The 18,651-nt window shown below is 34.2% G+C and overlaps 1 protein-coding gene across 8 annotated transcripts in view; it reads right to left on the bottom strand.

The window, feature by feature from the left end:
* NBEA (neurobeachin) overlaps positions 1–18,651 on the bottom strand; it is a 656,478-nt gene that overhangs the window by 547,602 nt on the left and 90,225 nt on the right. For all 8 annotated transcript variants that reach the window (XM_025263201.3, XM_044927359.2, XM_025263205.3 and 5 more), the window contains exons 2-5: positions 17,925–18,156; positions 14,452–14,552; positions 14,115–14,210; positions 432–553 (exon numbers count right to left, since the gene is read on the bottom strand). In XM_025263201.3, coding sequence (XP_025118986.2) covers positions 432–553; positions 14,115–14,210; positions 14,452–14,552; positions 17,925–18,156 — 551 coding nt within the window. The remainder of the gene's footprint in view (positions 1–431; positions 554–14,114; positions 14,211–14,451; positions 14,553–17,924; positions 18,157–18,651) is intronic.

The following is an 18,651-nucleotide window of genomic DNA, read 5'->3' as shown; positions in this document are numbered from 1 at the left end:
GCGACTTAGCAGCAGCACATGGTTATCAAAATCAGTATTTCAAAGCATATCTTAATTATGCCCACAGAACCATCATTTAATACATGTAAGTGAAAAGGCAAAGTGAAAGATATCTGAGAGTAGTTTGTTTTTCATTTTCTCTTCTCGATCAGCATCTTCACTCAGAACATACAATTGATATGTGCAGACTCGAGACAGAAGGTCTGTAACACTTGATTCTTAAAATGGAATTAAGGGGAAAAAAAAATAGGGCAGATAGCCTAGAATCAACAGCAAAAAATGAATAAAATAAACTGACACAACTATATCTTTATAGGTTTAACATATTTATTTACTTATTCTACATACTATGTTGCCTTGACACTATGTTATATATTTTTAAAAATTGAAATGCTTAAGACAAAAGTACTAAAATTAAATATATAACTTACCAATAAAGATAAGGTTTATCCTTATCAACATTAATGTTATTTAATGGATCCATACGAAACCAAGTATTTAGGGTGAAGCCATTCTGATAAGGCCACTTTGCAATAGGAGGCAATGCAATTGCCTACAAGATAATGATAAAAAATAGGAAAGTATCAGTTAAAGAAAATGTGACAGTAACTAAGGTCAAGTATGGCTTTCACAGATTAAAACACAATGAAGGTATGAGTATCAAAGAATCATGGACAAATATAAAAATAGAAATTATTATCTTATTAAAGTAATCTATTAATATTACTTGTTCACTATAGAAGCATTACACTTTCATATAGTCAATAGATCAAGTTTCATCTCTAAGTTATATAGTACGGTTCAAACTGTACTCCAATAACACCTCCTTCAACTTCACCAATATACAGTCCCTTACACATATGCTGCAAAATTTTCAGTTTTCAGCTTACATTAGGTTTTCAGTAATATTTTACTTGATAAAGGAAGCTGAATTTTCAATCAAAAAACAATTGTGTTAGAAATTTTAATGGAATCAATATTGAAGAAACAGAAGTATTAAGAAATAACACTAATACTGAAACAAAGAAGGGGAACATGAGGTTTATCATTCAGAAACTGAACCATTGAAATTTATGATCAAAAAGGACTCAGATCCACTTACAAGTAGGAAAGGAATTAATACAGTATTCAGTTGATAATAGTAATTAAAAAAACAAACAAACAAAAAAAAAACTAGCCACTCTCGGGAAAAGAAATGAGAAAGCAATATATTACTTGACCTGAAGTCAAGAAATATCTAAGTGGATTTACTTATCTTCCTATGAGATATCTAAATTCCTTCACATAAAAGATAACTACCCTTAATGATTTTATTACTGATATGTTCCTCCAAGCAGATCCTTCATATTGCTGCTAATGAACTTACTCAAATATAACATACAGCTTCCATATTAAATATCCTCTGCATATAAAATAAATTCTAAGTTTCTTAAGGTTACACAAGGCTCTTTACACACTGGCTCCAAAAAATCCTTTCAATCTTATTCTCTTCTAGTGCCTTACCTTACATCCCAAAATATATCTGAACATACCAGCTGTTCCAACAGTTACATGTTCTGATATGTTACCTGTTTCCAAGTTTCTACATGATGCTACTTCTGACCGAAACACAGCCTCCAATAAGATCCCAGTCAGCCAGTTCAGTCAGTTCAGTCGCTCAGTCATGTCCGACTCTTTGCAACCCCATGAATCACAGCACGCCAGGCCTCCCTATCCATCACCAACTCCCAGAGTTCACCCAGACTCACATCCATTGAGTCAGTGATGCCATCCAGCCATCTCATCCTCTGTCGTCCCCTTCTCCTCCTGTCCCCAATCCCTCCCAGCATCAGAGTCTTTTCCAATGAGTCAACTCTTCGCATGAGGTGGCCAAAGTACTGGAGTTTCAGCTTTAGCATCATTCCTTCCAAAGAAATCCCAGGGCTGATCTCCTTCAGAATGGACAGGTTGGATCTCCTTGCAGTCCAAGGGACTCTCAAGAGTCTTCTCCAACACCACAGTTCAAAAGCATCAATTCTTTGGCTTTCTTCACAGTCCACCTCTCACATCCATACATAACCACAGGAAAAACCATAGCCTTGACTAGATGGACCTTTGTTGGCCAAGTAATGTCTCTGCTTTTGAATATGCTATCTAGGTTGGTCATAACTTTCCTTCCAAGGAGTAAGCGTCTTTTAATTTCATGGCTGCAGTCACCATCTGCAGTGATTTTGGAGCCCAGAAAAATAAAGTCTGACACTGTTTCCACCATTTCCCCATCTATTTCCCATGAAGTGATGGGACCGGATGCCATGATCTTCGTTTTCTGAATGTTGAGCTTTAAGCCAACTTTTTCACTCTCAACTTTCACTTTCATCAAGAGGCTTTTGAGTTCCTCTTCACTTTCTGCCATAAAGGTGGTGTCATCTGCATATCTGAGGTTATTGATATTTCTCCCGGCAATCTTGATTCCAGCTTGTGTTTCTTCCAGTCCAGCGTTTCTCATGATGTACTCTGCATGTAAGTTAAATAAGCAGGGTAACAATACTCCTTTTCCTATTTGGAACCAGTCTGTTGTTCCATGTCCAGTTCTAACTGTTGCTTCCTGACCTGCATACAAATTTCTCAAGAGGAAGATCAGGTGGTCTGGTATTTCCATCTCTTTTAGCGTTTTCCACAGTTTATTGTGATCCACAGAGTCAAAGGCTTTGGCATAGTCAATAAAGCAGAAATAGATGTTTTTTTGGAACTCTCTTGCTTTTTCCATGATCCAGCGGATGTTGGCAATTTGATCTCTGGTTCCTCTGCCTTTTCTAAAACCAGCTTGAACATCAGGAAGTTCACGGTTCACATATTGCTGAAGCCTGGCTTGGAGAATTTTGAGCATTGCTTTACTAGCATGTGAGATGAGTGCAATTGTGTGGTAGTTTGAGCATTCTTTGGCATTGCCTTTCTTTGGGATTGGAATGAAAACTGACCTTTTCCAGTCCTGTGGCCACTGCTGAGTTTTCCAAATTTGCTGGCATATTGAGTGCAGCACTTTCACAGCATCATCTTTCAGGATTTGAAATAGCTCAACTGGAATTCCATCACCTCCACTAGCTTTGTTCATAGTGATGGTAAGGCCCACTTGACTTCACATTCCAGGATGTCTGGCTCTAGGTTAGTGATCACACCATCGTGATTATCTGAGTTGTGAAGATCTTTTTGTACAGTTCTTCTGTGTATTCTTGCCATCTCTTCTTAATATCTTCTGCTTCTGTTAGGTCCATACCATTACCCCTCAATTCAAGGCTAATACATCTCTCTCTTGTGAAGCTCTCCTGAACTTCAACATAGCCTAGTTTCTTGTTTCATTGTTTTCCCATAGGAGTTAGTCCCTAGCACAAAGCACTTAGTAGCTTCTTATAACAAGGTGCTTTTATGTATACCAAAGAGTTGCTAAAGAGTCAGAAATACAGTTTATACTCCCAGCATTGTGACTTGAGACATAGAAAACATTCAATATGTGATCACTGAAAAATCTCAAAGTAGCAAAATGCCTACTGCATTGAAAAAAAAAAAAAGGAAAACACACATACAAACACATAAATGGAAACATACTATTTGAAATGAAGACTGAAACCTTAAAAATGAAATGCAAGTTTTCCTATACAATATATTTCATGTCCTTTCAGATTTTAATACTAAGAAATTAGTCCACTTTGTCAATATAGCTTTTTTAACTTTTTAAAAAAGGAAAATGTTTTACTGAATTTTTTTGTTTGCTTGTTAGTAAAATGTAATTCTTGCTAAGTGGATGAGATGGGTGGATGGCATCACCGACTCCATGGACGTGAGTTTGAGTGAACTCCGGGAGTTGGTGATGGACAGGGAGGCCTGGCGTGCTACAGTTCATGGGGTTGCAAGAAGTTGGACACGACTGAGCGACTGAACTGAACTGAACTGATACATCCGTAAGTTTCACTAAACCAGACTATAGCTGCTTCAGAGTACCAAGGTAAACAGGAGAAATATTTATTGAGGACATTGAATGGTGATTCTACAGAATTATAAAAATAACTTACATGTACTCATTTGTTCATAATGCCTGTGGAACACAACAGGCACAGGGTTAGATTCATGGTTTCCAAACTCTTGCCATGATCAGCATACCCAAGTGCACTTCCATATCAGCAACAGCAAGTCATGACAACACCGCCACTGCAGCATTAATAAGCATTCAGGAGGGCAGCTCACTCCTTCTCTTTTCCCCCAGTACTCCACATATCCAAGCAATCTCTTACTTCCAGCCAACGGCCCCAGCAGTTTCTATTAACACATCACCAGTCTCATCATATGGTCTACTGAGCTCTACATCAGAACTTAGACAATGCATTGAACTAAGACATGCAAAAAAGAAATTGAATTGAACTGCTCTTCAAGTTTTCCAGAACTATTCTTCCACCATGGAAAAGACATGTGGTACTCATTTGTTATTATCCAAATGGTAGGACGGAAAGAGTCCTAAATCACATTCAGTTGTAAACACCAGTGAACTAAATACAACACAAAAAAGAAAAATCTCACTAAAGAAAAATATAATAAGCTTCAATGATAATGATATGACAATAGTCTTTGGTCTTGCTTCCCATATTATAATGATATAATAACATTCTTTGGGGCTTCCCAGGTAGCACTAGTGTAAAGAATCCACCTGCCAATTCAGGAGATGCAAGAGACACAGGTTTAGTCCCTGGGTCAGAAAGATCCCTTGGAGTAGGAAATGGCAACCCACTCCAGTATTCTTGCCTGTAAAATTCCATGGACAGAGGAGCCTGGCAGGCTACAGTCCCCGGGGTCACAAAGAGCCGGACGCGACTTAGCGACTGAACAACAACTATAATTCCATAAATAAATAGGGATCTTTATTTATGGCCAATCTCTTCAACAAGATGGTTAACTCAACTGAAGGACATTCTCTTAAATTTATTTTTTATTACATGTATATTCTAAAATTATCTTTTATTGAAGTATAGTCTTTTTTTTATTTTTTTTTATTTTTTTTTTTTTATATTTTGATTTCTTTTTTTTTTTTTTAATTTTATTTTTAAACTTTACATAACTGTATTAGATTTGCCAAATATCAAAATGAATCCACCACAGGTATACATGTGTTCCCCATCCTGAACCCTCCTCCCTCCTCCCTCCCCATTCCATCCCTCTGGGTCGTCCCACTGCACCAGCCCCAAGCATCCAGTATCGTGCATCGAACCTGGACTGGCAACTCATTTCATACATGATATTTTACATGTTTCAATGCCATTCTCCCAAATCTTCCCACCCTCTCCCTCTCCCACAGAGTCCATAAGACTGTTCTATACATCAGTGTCTCTTTTGCTGTCTCGTACACAGGGTTATTGTTACCATCTTTCTAAATTCCATATATATGCGTTAGTATACTGTATTGGTGTTTTTCTTTCTGGCTTACTTCACTCTGTATAATAGGCTCCAGTTTCATCCACCTCATTAGAATTGATTCAAATGTATTCTTTTTAATGGCTGAATAATACTCCATTGTGTATATGTACCACCGCTTTCTTATCCATTCATCTGCTGATGGACATCTAGGTTGCTTCCATGTCCTGGCTATTATAAACAGTGCTGTGATGAACATTGGGGTACTCGTGTCTCTTTCCCTTCTGGTTTTCTCAGTGTGTATGCCCAGCAGTGGGATTGCTGGATCATAAGGCATGTCTATTTCCAGTTTTTTAAGGAATCTCCACACTGTTCTCCATAGTGGCTGTACTAGTTTGCATTCCCACCAACAGTGTAAGAGGGTTCCCTTTTCTCCACACCCTCTCCAGCATTTATTACTAGTAGACTTTTGGATCGCAGCCATTCTGACTGGTGTGAAATGGTACCTCATAGTGCTTTTGATTTGCATTTCTCTGATAATGAGTGATGTTGAGCATCTTTTCATGTGTTTGTTAGCCATCTGTATGTCTTCTTTGGAGAAATGTCTATTTAGTTCTTTGGCCCATTTTTTGATTGGGTCATTTATTTTTCTGGAGTTGAGCTGTAGGAGTTGCTTGTATATTCTTGAGATTAGTTGTTTGTCAGTTGCTTCATTTGCTATTATCTTCTCCCATTCTGAAGGCTGTCTTTTCACCTTGCTAATAGTTTCCTTTGATGTGCAGAAGCTTTTAAGGTTAATTAGGTCCCATTTGTTTATTTTTGCTTTTATTTCCAATATTCTGGGAGGTGGGTCATAGAGGATCCTGCTGTGATGTATGTCAGAGAGTGTTTTGCCTATGTTCTCCTCTAGGAGTTTTATAGTTTCTGGTCTTACGTTTAGATCTTTAATCCATTTTGAGTTTATTTTTGTGTATGGTGTTACAAAGTGTTCTAGTTTCATTCTTTTACAAGTGGTTGACCAGTTTTCCCAGCACCACTTGTTAAAGAGATTGTCTTTTCTCCACTGTATATTCTTGCCTCCTTTGTCAAAGATAAGGTGTCCATATGTGCGTGGATTTATCTCTGGGCTTTCTATTTTGTTCCATTGATCTATATTTCTGTCTTTGTGCCAGTACCATACTGTCTTGATAACTGTGGCTTTGTAGTAGAGCCTGAAGTCAGGTAGGTTGATTCCTCCAGTTCCATTCTTCTTTCTCAAGATCGCTTTGGCTATTCGAGGTTTTTTGTTTTTCCATACAAATTGTGAAATTATTTGTTCTAGCTCTGTGAAGAATGCTGTTGGTAGCCTGATAGGGATTGCATTGAATCTATAGATTGCTTTGGGTAGTATACTCATTTTCACTACATTGATTCTTCCAATCCATGAACATGGTATATTTCTCCATCTGTTAGTGTCCTCTTTGATTTCTTTCACCAGTGTTTTATAGTTTTCTATATATAGGTCTTTAGATTCTTTAGGTAGATATATTCCTAAGTTAACAAAGATCAAACACAAAGAACAAATATTAAAAGCAGCAAGGGAAAAACAACAAATAACACACAAGGGAATTCCCATAAGGATAACAGCTGATCTTTCAATAGAAACTCTTCAAGCCAGGAGGGAATGGCAAGACATACTTAAAATGATGAAAGAAAATAACCTACAGCCCAGATTATTGTACCCAGCAAGGATCTCATTCAAGTATGAAGGAGAAATCAAAAGCTTTTCAGACAAGCAAAAGCTGAGAGAATTCTGCACCACCAAACCAGCTCTCCAACAAATACTAAAGGATATTCTCTAGACAGGAAACACAAAAATTGTGTATAAATTCGAACCCAAAACAATAAAGTAAATGGCAACGGGGGCATACTTATCAGTAACTACCTTAAACGTAAATGGGTTGAATGCTCCAACCAAAAGACAAAGACTGGCTGAATGGATACAAAAACAAGACCCCTGCATATGTTGTCTACAAGAGACCCACCTCAAAACAGGGGACACATACAGACTGAAAGTGAAGGGCTGGAAAAAGATTTTCCATGCGAATAGGGACCAAAAGAAAGCAGGAGTAGCAATACTCATATCAGATAAAATAGACTTTAAAACAAAGACTGTGAAAAGAGACAAAGATGGTCACTACATAATGATCAAAGGATCAATCCAAGAAGAAGATATAACAATTATAAATATATATGCACCCAACACGGGAGCACCGCAGTATGTAAGACAAAAGCTAACAAGTATGAAAGAAGAAATTAACAATAACACAATAATAGTGGGAGACTTTAATACCCCACTCACACCTATGGATAGATCAACTAAACAGAAAATTAACAAGGAAACACAAACATTAAACGATACAATAGACCAGTTAGACCTAATTGATATCTATAGGACATTTCATCCCAAAACAATGAATTTCACCTTCTTCTCAAGCGCACATGGAACCTTCTCCAGGATAGATCACATCCTGGGCCATAAAGCTAGCCTTGGTAAATTCAAAAAAATAGAAATCATTCCAAGCATCTTTTCTGACCACAATGCAGTAAGATTAGATCTCAATTACAGGAGAAAAACTATTAAAAAATCCAACATATGGAGGCTGAACAACACGCTGCTGAATAACCAACAAATCACAGAAGAAATCAAAAAAGAAATCAAAATTTGCATAGAAACGAATGAAAATGAAAACACAACAACCCAAAACCTGTGGGACACGGTAAAAGCAGTCCTAAGGGGAAAGTTCATAGCAATACAGGCACACCTCAAGAAACAAGAAAAAAGTCAAATAAATAACCTAACTCTACACCTAAAGCAACTAGAAAAGGAAGAAATGAAGAACCCCAGGGTTAGTAGAAGGAAAGAAATCTTAAAAATTAGAGCAGAAATAAATGCAAAAGAAACAAAAGAGACCATAGCAAAAATCAACAAAACCAAAAGCTGGTTCTTTGAAAGGATAAATAAAATTGACAAACCATTAGCCAGACTCATCAAGAAACAAAGGGAGAAAAATCAAATCAATAAAATTAGAAATGAAAATGGAGAGATCACAACAGACAACACAGAAATACAAAGGATCATAAGAGACTACTATCAACAATTATATGCCAATAAAATGGACAATGAGGAAGAAATGGACAAATTCTTAGAAAAGTACAACTTTCCAAAACTCGATCAGGAAGAAATAGAAAATCTTAACAGACCCATCACAAGCACGGAAATTGAAACTGTAATAAAAATCTTCCAGCAAACAAAAGCCCAGGTCCAGACGGCTTCACAGCTGAATTCTACCAAAAATTTAGAGAAGAGCTAACACCTATCCTGCTCAAACTCTTCCAGAAAATTGCAGAGGATGGTAAACTTCCAAACTCATTCTATGAGGCCACCATCACCCTAATACCAAAACCTGACAAAGATCCCACAAAAAAAGAAAACTACAGGCCAATATCACTGATGAACACAGATGCAAAAATCCTTAACAAAATTCTAGCAATCAGAATCCAACAACACATTGAAGTATAGTCTTAAATTTAGTAAGTAACAGCTAGAAAAAATGTTTTTGGGACCTAAAATGTCCCATTTCTACAGGGTATGACTCAACTTGCTGTTCTTACTTATGTACCAGCCAAAGTCTTTCATACAGTACACTTTGTATCCCTAGTTTTTTTAAACTCCTTAATGCATACATGCTCCTTTAATCAGTGCACAAAAAGCTAACTTTGTGAGAGGACTGCCTAATATGGAACTCAGGTTCATTTACTCCCAAATCATTCAGGCCTAAATACCCATTATCCCATGGTGATAATGGCATCTCCTTTGGACTATGTCTGTGATTACGGATTTAAGCTGCTTTCACATTTGTTCCATACTTCCTTCTACAATATTTTGGTATCCATAAATAGGGTCTCTCATTGTGTCCAGTGAATCCACAGAACTCTGAAATCTGTATCCCTCACTGCCTCCTAGACTAGTTGACTCCAAAGTTTACATTTCTGTCTCATTTCGCAAAAATACAAATGGAGAAGATTCTGATGTTCAGATGGGATGCGTTCAGTTAACTATTTCAATGAATATAGAAGTGTACTATTTCTTAAATTAAGCAAATTCATGAAATAGATAATAATCATGAAAAACAAATCTAAAAAATATATTCAGAAAGTAACAGGGCATATAAAATGTAATCTTACATTTATCATTCACCTTCACACATATCACTGAAAAATTCATTTAACTCGCTGTAAATATTACCAAATTGCTCATATGGAGGCAACAAAACTCATAGAAAGTATCTCCACAATGTGAAATACAATTCAGAAGGCCTAATATGTTATTTTGGTCATTTTGGAGGGAAAGTAAATGGTATCATGATTTTAATCATCTAAAGGCACCAATGTGAGCAGCGGTCCAAACACTATGTACTTTTTTATTACTAAAATGCCACTGGTTCATGCTCATTCAGAAGCAGATCATCAAAACACTGTGATAGGAAGGGTTTAAAATCAGCTCCTATCTAAATTTTTCAGCAGTTCAACAGCAGAAGTAACATGTTTGATAATTAGCCTATTTGTTGTTAAGTGAAATACTGGATTTAAGATCAGGCAAATTCTTAAGGTTGTGACTCTACTTTAAGGCTATGAACAATGTTTACACTGAGGAGGCTTATTAGTTTCCTTAACTGACAACAGCAGTAATGTCACTTATCTTGTACAGACTGCATGACTCAAATGAAATAATAGTTATAAAAGTTCCAGTTCCTTCCCTACTTTCTTCCTTTACACAGAATATACCCTTGATCCAAACTACTCTTTATGAAAATGAGTGATGCAGGGAAAACCAGGAAAATGGGAATAGATAGTATAAGTCAACCAATATCCCATGAGCAAAAAGAATTCAAACATATACTACGAATGACATTAAAATTATCTATGTGTGCGTTCTGTGTATGTAAAATGTATTGCATACTGATAGGTAATTGATGGCCAAATGGCTAAAAACATGATGAACTGCAACCATACTGAGGCAATTCAGGCAATTTATTAAACCAGAGTCATTCATTAGCTTTAGCTAAACTTTGTCAATTCTATATATAAAACAGGAACTTGCTTATATTTCATTCAAAACACTTTGCTCTTCTTTCCCATACCTTAGACTGAAACCTATCAGACATCAGATCAACAACAGTTCTGTAAAATGTGTTAGAAATATGTATGTGTGTGAACAGAACTATCATATCTAAGAGAACCCTCACCCACTTAGGGACAGTGACAGTGTTTTCTCTGCAGATTATATATGTTCCACTCTAACAAACAGGTACATAAAACGATTAACTTCCATCGTAATTTTTTTTTAAATGTTCCTATGTTTTGTTCATAGTTGGTGAAACTGTAACTTTAAAAAAAAAGATTAGTAACAAAATATTCAGGAAAAAATATAAAATTAGGAGAATGGCTGAAAAAATGGGAGATTGCAAGAACACTGAAGTACTTAAAATAACCAAAGAGCAATAAATATTTACATGATGTTTTACAACGTTACAGTGCTTAAACAGTACATTATTTCATTACAGGCTCACAACCCGTATTCCATTATAAAAGTACTAATATTTTACATGAAAGTAAGCCAAGAAACATTAAAGACTAGTCCTCTACAATAATGAACTAGAGGATTCAGAAATCAAAACTTGTTCTTCTAGCCAAAAATTCCACATATGCTCTACAATATTACCATATAGATTGAGATGATTAAACCAAGAAGATTGAAAGAGCTATTTCTTTGAAAAGAGGAACAAAATGGAAACACCTCCAGCTAGACTTGGGTTCTATCCCTGGGTCAGGAAGATCCAAGGAAATGGCAACCCATTCCAATACTCCCTTGCTTGGAGAATTTCATGAACAGAGGAGCTGGGCAGGTTACAGTCCATGGGATTCCAAAGAGCAGGACATGACCGTGTGACTTTGACTTTAACGTTCCAGCGAGACAGACTGAGGGAAATTACAGTAACAAGAATGGAAGAGGAGGCATCACTACACATCCTACAGACTTATTTAAAAGGATAATAAGAGGATAGGATGAAAATTTTATGCCAATATATTTGATAACTGAAATTAACCAAAAGAATTACTTGAAAGACACAAAACTACCAATGTTCACTCAAACCAAACAAAAAACTTTCCTGTATCTATAGAAATGAAATTCGTAATTTAAAACCTTCTCACAAACAAAATCCCAGACTCAGATGGCTTCAATAGTGAATTCCAGCATACATTCAAGAGTGTGTGTGTGTGCATGTGTGCTAAGTTGCTTCAGTTGCGTCTGACTCTTTGCCACCCTATGGACTGTAGCCTGCTCCTCTGTCCATGGGATTCTCCAGGCAAGAATACTGGAGTGTGTTGAGTGCGTTGCCATGCCCTCCTCCAGGGAATCCTCCTGACCCAGGGATCAAAGGTGCGTCTCTTAGGTCACCTGTACTGGCAGACGGGTTCTGCACCACTAGTACCACTTGGGAAGCCCACATTCAAAAGTAAGTATTATCATACTACACAAACTCTTCAATAGAGAGAAATGAATACTTCCCAACTCATTTTACAAGGAAATGAGTTTATGATTCTTAAGATCACAAATGGAGAAAGATTTTACAGGAAAAGAAAAATGTATCCTCAAATCAATCATAAAAATAACTAAAATTTCTTAGTAATATATTAGCAAATCAAATCCGGTATTGTATGAAAAGGTCATTACACTGTGATCAAACAGATTTTTTCCTAGGAATGCAAAGGTGACTTAACACTAAAATATCAGTTACTGTAACTCACCACATTTATAAGATTAAGAAGAAAAACTATATGATCATTTCAATAAAATCAGAAAAAGCATTTTACAAAATTCAACAATGATATTAACATACTGATGGTGAAAAAAAATGCCCTGCAAATATGAATAGAAGTGAATTTCCTCAACCTGATAAAGGACATTATCTTAAAATGTAATGCTAATAGCATATGTAATGGTGAAATATTTAATGCTTTTCCTAAGACTAAGTCAAAACTCTTATGATTACTAACTGTAGGTCCTAGCCAGTGTAATAAGGTATGAAATGCAATTAAAAGGTATCTATTAAAACTTGCTAGGACAAGTAAGTGAGTTTATTAAGGTCTCACGATATAAGGTAAACAATAATAAAATTTTGCATTTTTATATATTAACACAAAACAATATGGAATATTTCTGAATAAATTTAACCAAAAATGTTTAATACTTGCTAAAAACTACAAAATGCTGAAAAATCAAAAGAAAATGAAACAAAGGGAGAAATATATTGTGTTTCATGAGTTGGAATATTCAGAACTAGATCCACACAAAAATGGCCAGTTTTCAAGAAAGGTAGCAACACAATCCAAAGTGAAAAGAACTGTTGCTTCAACAAATGGTTATGAAATAATTAATAGTCACATGTTAAAACAAACAAAACTTAACTTCCAATCTTCCTTCACACCATATTTTAAAAACTTCACACAAAAGGGATCTTTGTGCGATCCTAACATAAGACCTAAATAAGAGCTAATATAACCAACTTTCAGTAGAATGCAGAAGAGAAAAAACCCTATAACCTTGGTTTATACCAATTCTTAGACTACAGAAAGCATATGCCATAAAAGAAAATTTTACTTGAACCTCATCAAAATTAAAAACTTTTGCACTTCAAGAAATATTGTTAAGAAAATAAAAGACAAGCATCAGATTGGGAGAAAATATTTGACAAATGCATTTCCAAATTAACTTATATCCCAGATATATAGTGAACTCTTGAGATAACAAGACAAACAATCACATTTTTAAAGTGAACAGAAGATTTGAACATAAACATCACAAAAGATTTAAGAATGGCCAATAAATACAAGAAAAATCCTCAGTATCAGCCATAAGGACAACACAAAATTAAAACTACAATGAGATACCTTTATACTACCATTTACAAGTCTCAAATTAAAGAGACAGGACTGAAGTGAATGAACTGAATATCCAGGATGCAGATCAAGTGGGATTTTCATATACTGCTTATGAGAATGTAAAATTTTTCACTACAGAAAGCAATTTGCTTGTTTATTATGAAATGAAATATACACTTAATAAGAAACCCAGCAATCCCACTCTTATGTATTTACTCAAGAGATAAGAAAACACCTGGAGAAGATCTACATTCAAGACCTAATAGTTTTACTTATAATAACCAAAAACCGAAAACCCAAAAGTCCACCAACTAGTGAATAGAAAGCTGTAGTATATATCCATAAAATGTAATACTACTCAGAATAAAAGGAATAGAATAAACTCCTGATAATCTATTATAAAATGGATAATCTCAAAAGCATTAGGCTAAGTAAAAGAAGGCTGACAGAAAAAGACTTAGATACTATTTGATTTGATTTATATGAATTTTTAAAAAGGTAAAATTATACAAACACAAAATAAATCAAGGGTTGCAAAGGAGAGGACCAGGGAGAGGGAACTGGCTTCAAAGAGACAAGGGAATTTTGGTGAGTAAGGGAATTGTTCTAAAACATGACTGTGGTGACAGTGAAGGGATTATTCAAAACTCATCAAACTGTACTTTTTAAACTGCTGAATTGACTGTGGGTAAATTATGCCATAATAGAATTGACTTAAAGTAAATAAAAACAAACAAGTATTTAAAACTTACCGCAGCACTACAACCAGGGAAATTGAAAAAAGTATCAGGACCATGTCTTTGTGGCATCTGATTAAGAACGGATAATAATTTTACTGCATGCCTTGGCTAAGGAAACAAAAAAGAGAAATGTCACTGTACAAATTTAACAAAAATATCTAATATATCACCTTAACCATCAGACTGTTTTCTAACTAGAGAGAAAATTATTTTTAAATCACTTACTGAACTATTTAAGAGGAACAATTTCTATTACCAATTCAAGTTAATAGCTCTCTAGAGACAAATTGTTGAACATTAAGTATTAATGCACTGATATTGAATACTTTTCCCTTTGACCACAGCTTACCCAGATTCCACTTTCTCCTCGAAGCATGCTGAACAAAAGCTTCAGTTCCTTGACAGTGATGCTGTAGCTGGCAAGAACCCCCAACATATCAACTAGAAGATCTTCAAAGGAAAATAAAGTTATTCTGAACTCTAGTCATAAGCTGTCATCTGTCAAGGTAATACACTTTTAGAAAGAGCAAAAGTTATCTCGTCATTTCTACATATATATTGGTATCCATTATAGCCAAATGACCTCATGAATAGCCATTCAAATTAACAATTATCAATCATCATATAAGAAAAAAATACTTTAAAGACTTTTTTCCCCACCCAGAATTACGATTTCAATTAAGTTCTCTTTGCAAAGTCATAAAAAAATGATTTTATAAATTCCAAGAATATACACACATACACATAAATCTGCTATATGCAGGGAAAGACAGGCAAAAATATGCAAAGGTACAATGATTTAACATTGTAAATTTGTTACTTTCAAATGAAAACTGATGTTTGACCAAATTTTGTTTTGGAATTATCTACTCTTAATAAAATATATTCTTGAAATATCCCTTGGCCCATCAGCAACAATTCTGAGTACTCACTCCTTGCCTGGCATCATTCCAAGTGGTTTACAAGCATTAACTTCACAAATCCCTGTAACAAGCTTAAGTATTACCATTAACCTCTTCTAAAAATGAGGAAGTAAGGCACAGGTAACTTAATTCCATTGCCAAAGCACACACTCTAGTAAGTGGTACAGTTAAAATTCAAACCTAGGCAATATGTCTTCAGAGCTCTGATTTTTACCCACTAGTTTCCAAATGGAAGCACTATTTCAACCCCTGACTAGTGATATCCAATATGACAATGTATTTATTGTGCATATAAGAGACATACCAGCTCACTAGATAATAAGAAAAAAATATACATTTAATCTCTTGTCTCTGATTAGTTTCTCATCTCTATACACTGTGAGTCATAGTACCTTTATGAGTCATTCTTTGCAAGATATTAAACATTTAAATCTACATATCTCAATTTCTAAAGCACTTACTAAGAATTCAGATACTACACAAGTTATAATAAATACACATAAACATTATAAGAAGCTTATCATCAATAGTTTAGGTTAGGATAAACTGAAATAATTAGTTATTGATATATACATTATTTAATATCACAGATTAATAGCTGAACTTTGAGACTTTAAAAATATTTATTATGTATGTATTTCAAAATAGAAATGTAATATGGTTAAGTCATCAATAAATTGACTTACTCATAACACCATTGTAAGTAAGCAATCTCTATGATAAAACTGTGACTGTGGATATGCCATTTTAAAGAGACATTTTTAATGAAAGATCATTCATTATTCAAATTATAAAAATGTCCAAAGTTACTACATATTAGCCAGGTGATCTATTTCTAAGAAAAAATTCTAGATAAAAACCAAGCACCTTAAAACCTCAAGTTAATATTAAGCATTTTAAAGCAACTAGCTGAAATGGCAAAATCTTCATCGAAGATTTCTTTCAGGTATGTCTACACATACTACAGTAAAAGAATTGTATTTCCAAACCTTTATCTCATCTCCTATATACGTCACAAAAAAAGATCTACTAAATTTGCATTTAATTACATAATTATTAAAATTTCTTATTATACAGGTAACATAAACAAGCACCTCAAGTTTTAATTTCACTATAACAACTCTTCTTTTCTCATATAAGATTTTTAAAGAAAAATACTATGAAAATATACTATCAATTTACAACAGATGTTTAAACACCTTCTAGTGATACCTTCAACATTATTACATGAAAAGAATCTCTTTTAATGTAGCATGTTACAAAATACTCATAATGAAAACTTAGTAGCGTTTTGGTGGTTACTGGGGCTTCATTAGTATGTTATCTAGATTTTAATTTCTCTACTGAAAAGTAAGGTAGAGGAAATTTTTCTAACACTTTTTTAATGTTTAAATAACAAAAATTGAAAATTTTGTGTTATCCATACTATTAATGAGAATAAGGGAAAAGGGAACTAATAGGCTTTATATAACAGAAAATGTGAAGATATGAGCTTCTTGGTAATATCAAGCTTACTATCACCTTACTTCAGTACTCATGAATTATGTACAGTATGTTCGTAATTGTGGCTCACTCTCTAAAGTGTACTCTATAAAGTGCACTTTATTTACAAAAAAGAAAGAAAGAAAAGGGAAAGAATTTTAAGGGTTTAAACTCAGATATGAGGATTTAAAGATCAAATGATGTTCTATACAACATGTGTACACGAAGTTTATACAAATAAATTCATGCTAATGCTAAAATTTAGCGAAATGGTACCATATCTCCATCAAAAATACCTTTTAATTTTGATTCTTATTTTTCAAGTTAACCATCAGTAACAAAGACAGAGAATGCTAAATTATTCTAAATAGAGATACACGCCACCTTGAAAGCAATTACAAATGATTTTAATATATTCTATAAGAAAAACAAAATTGTGAAATATTGTTTAAATTTTAAAAAGCATTGATCTTTGTTCTTCATTCCTTCTTTCCTGTTTAATATTTTGTTCTACTGATATTAATACTAATTATGCATAAAGCAAAACATTATAGAGGATTTTCTGGTGTTTGAATTATTTTCAAGGATCAGATATGATCAGATATTGTGAGGAATTATACTAGCACTTTTAGAATTATGAAACCTTTTCATGTCAGAATAAAGTCAGGCTAAAGACTCATGGCTTAAGAGAATCATCACAAACTCCTTATTTTCTGGGAATAGCTGGTGCTCTGGTACCATCTTTCAAAATATTTGTACTTAAGTGCATTTAACCAGAGGGAAATGGATTTGCAGGTGAGTAAAGGACTGATGATGAAGAATTACACATATCAAAATTATTATTTCAAATAACACATAACAACACAAAATTATTAAAACTTTTATCTTAAAATTTCACTCAAATTGTCTAATCCACAATGTCTGCATTTAAGACAAAAGTTCCTCCAGAAAATATCAGAGTAAGATTGACACTTTCAAAAATCACAACATGCTTGTCCTAAGGCTTTTAGCATTTCCTGTTCCATAAATGTCAGACTGAAGAAGATGGAGTTCAGAGAACTTTTAATAAAGTACTAATTTTATAAAAATGTAATATGTATTGTAGTATTTTAATTATGTAAAAGTTTAAGTTCTACATCGAAAGGTACTGTTCCTTTTTCTGATAGATCTCAGAGCACTTATACCACATTACTCAGATTTTCTAAAACCTGGAAAACCAAAATAGTAATTATATCTGTCTAATACAGAAATCATCTTTCATTCTTCAGGTTTTCTCTTAATATAAAAGGCACATTTCCAATACATCTTGACTTATCTATTTTAAAACAAAGTAGCTTCAACAAACGTATATTAAACTAGAGAATAAAAGAAGTATATGAACATTTAAATTATACTTTCCTATCAGATAATCCCATACCTGCTATCATGTCATCTACAGCACTCATTTTCAGCAATACTTGCTCAATGAGCCCAACTTCTGTACTAGTCTGTAAATTCCGAACACTTTTTCGTAGGATGGCTGTAAACATGCTCCATATTTCTGCTTGACATGTGACATCACAGTGTTCCAAAAGCTCTGTCATGCATGTTATGCTCTCAGCATCTTGGATAATAAAGTTCATCTCCAAGTCAAATTCTCCACCAACCAGCTGAAAAGAAACAGAAAAAAATCACTAATGATAATATGAGAGGTTATATATACAACAAAACAAATATTTAGCTAGCAAAAACATATTAGGAATCTAAAAAATTTCAAGTTTTCTAGTCAAAAACTAATTTTGATTTAAAAAATGTCACTACAGATAAGTGAAAGGCACTGTAAGAAATAAAACTATCTAAGAGAATTTTTTTTTTTCTTTCAAATGGGAAAAGGCAATTTCAAATCTAGAAGAATAGAGCAAAGTAGAACAAATGACTAAGAGGTAAGTTCCGGGACAAATCTTAAAAAAGGCACTGAGTCTGAAAAGGGATAAATCCTAGAAGATGCAGATCACTAAAGATGAATATCAAGGCATGGAAATTCATTTTCTTTTATATTACTAGACTGACAAAAAAGATGTAACAAAAAAAAAGAATAACTGGGTCTAATCTCCATGTACAGAATATGAAGAAATGAGAAACTATATTAGCAAACTTATAATAAA

The sequence above is a fragment of the Bubalus bubalis genome, chromosome 13 (assembly GCF_019923935.1).
Source record: "Bubalus bubalis isolate 160015118507 breed Murrah chromosome 13, NDDB_SH_1, whole genome shotgun sequence".
NCBI lineage: Eukaryota > Metazoa > Chordata > Mammalia > Artiodactyla > Bovidae > Bubalus > Bubalus bubalis.
Note: the sequence above shows the minus strand (reverse complement) of the source record. Positions and strands in the feature narration are given on the sequence as shown.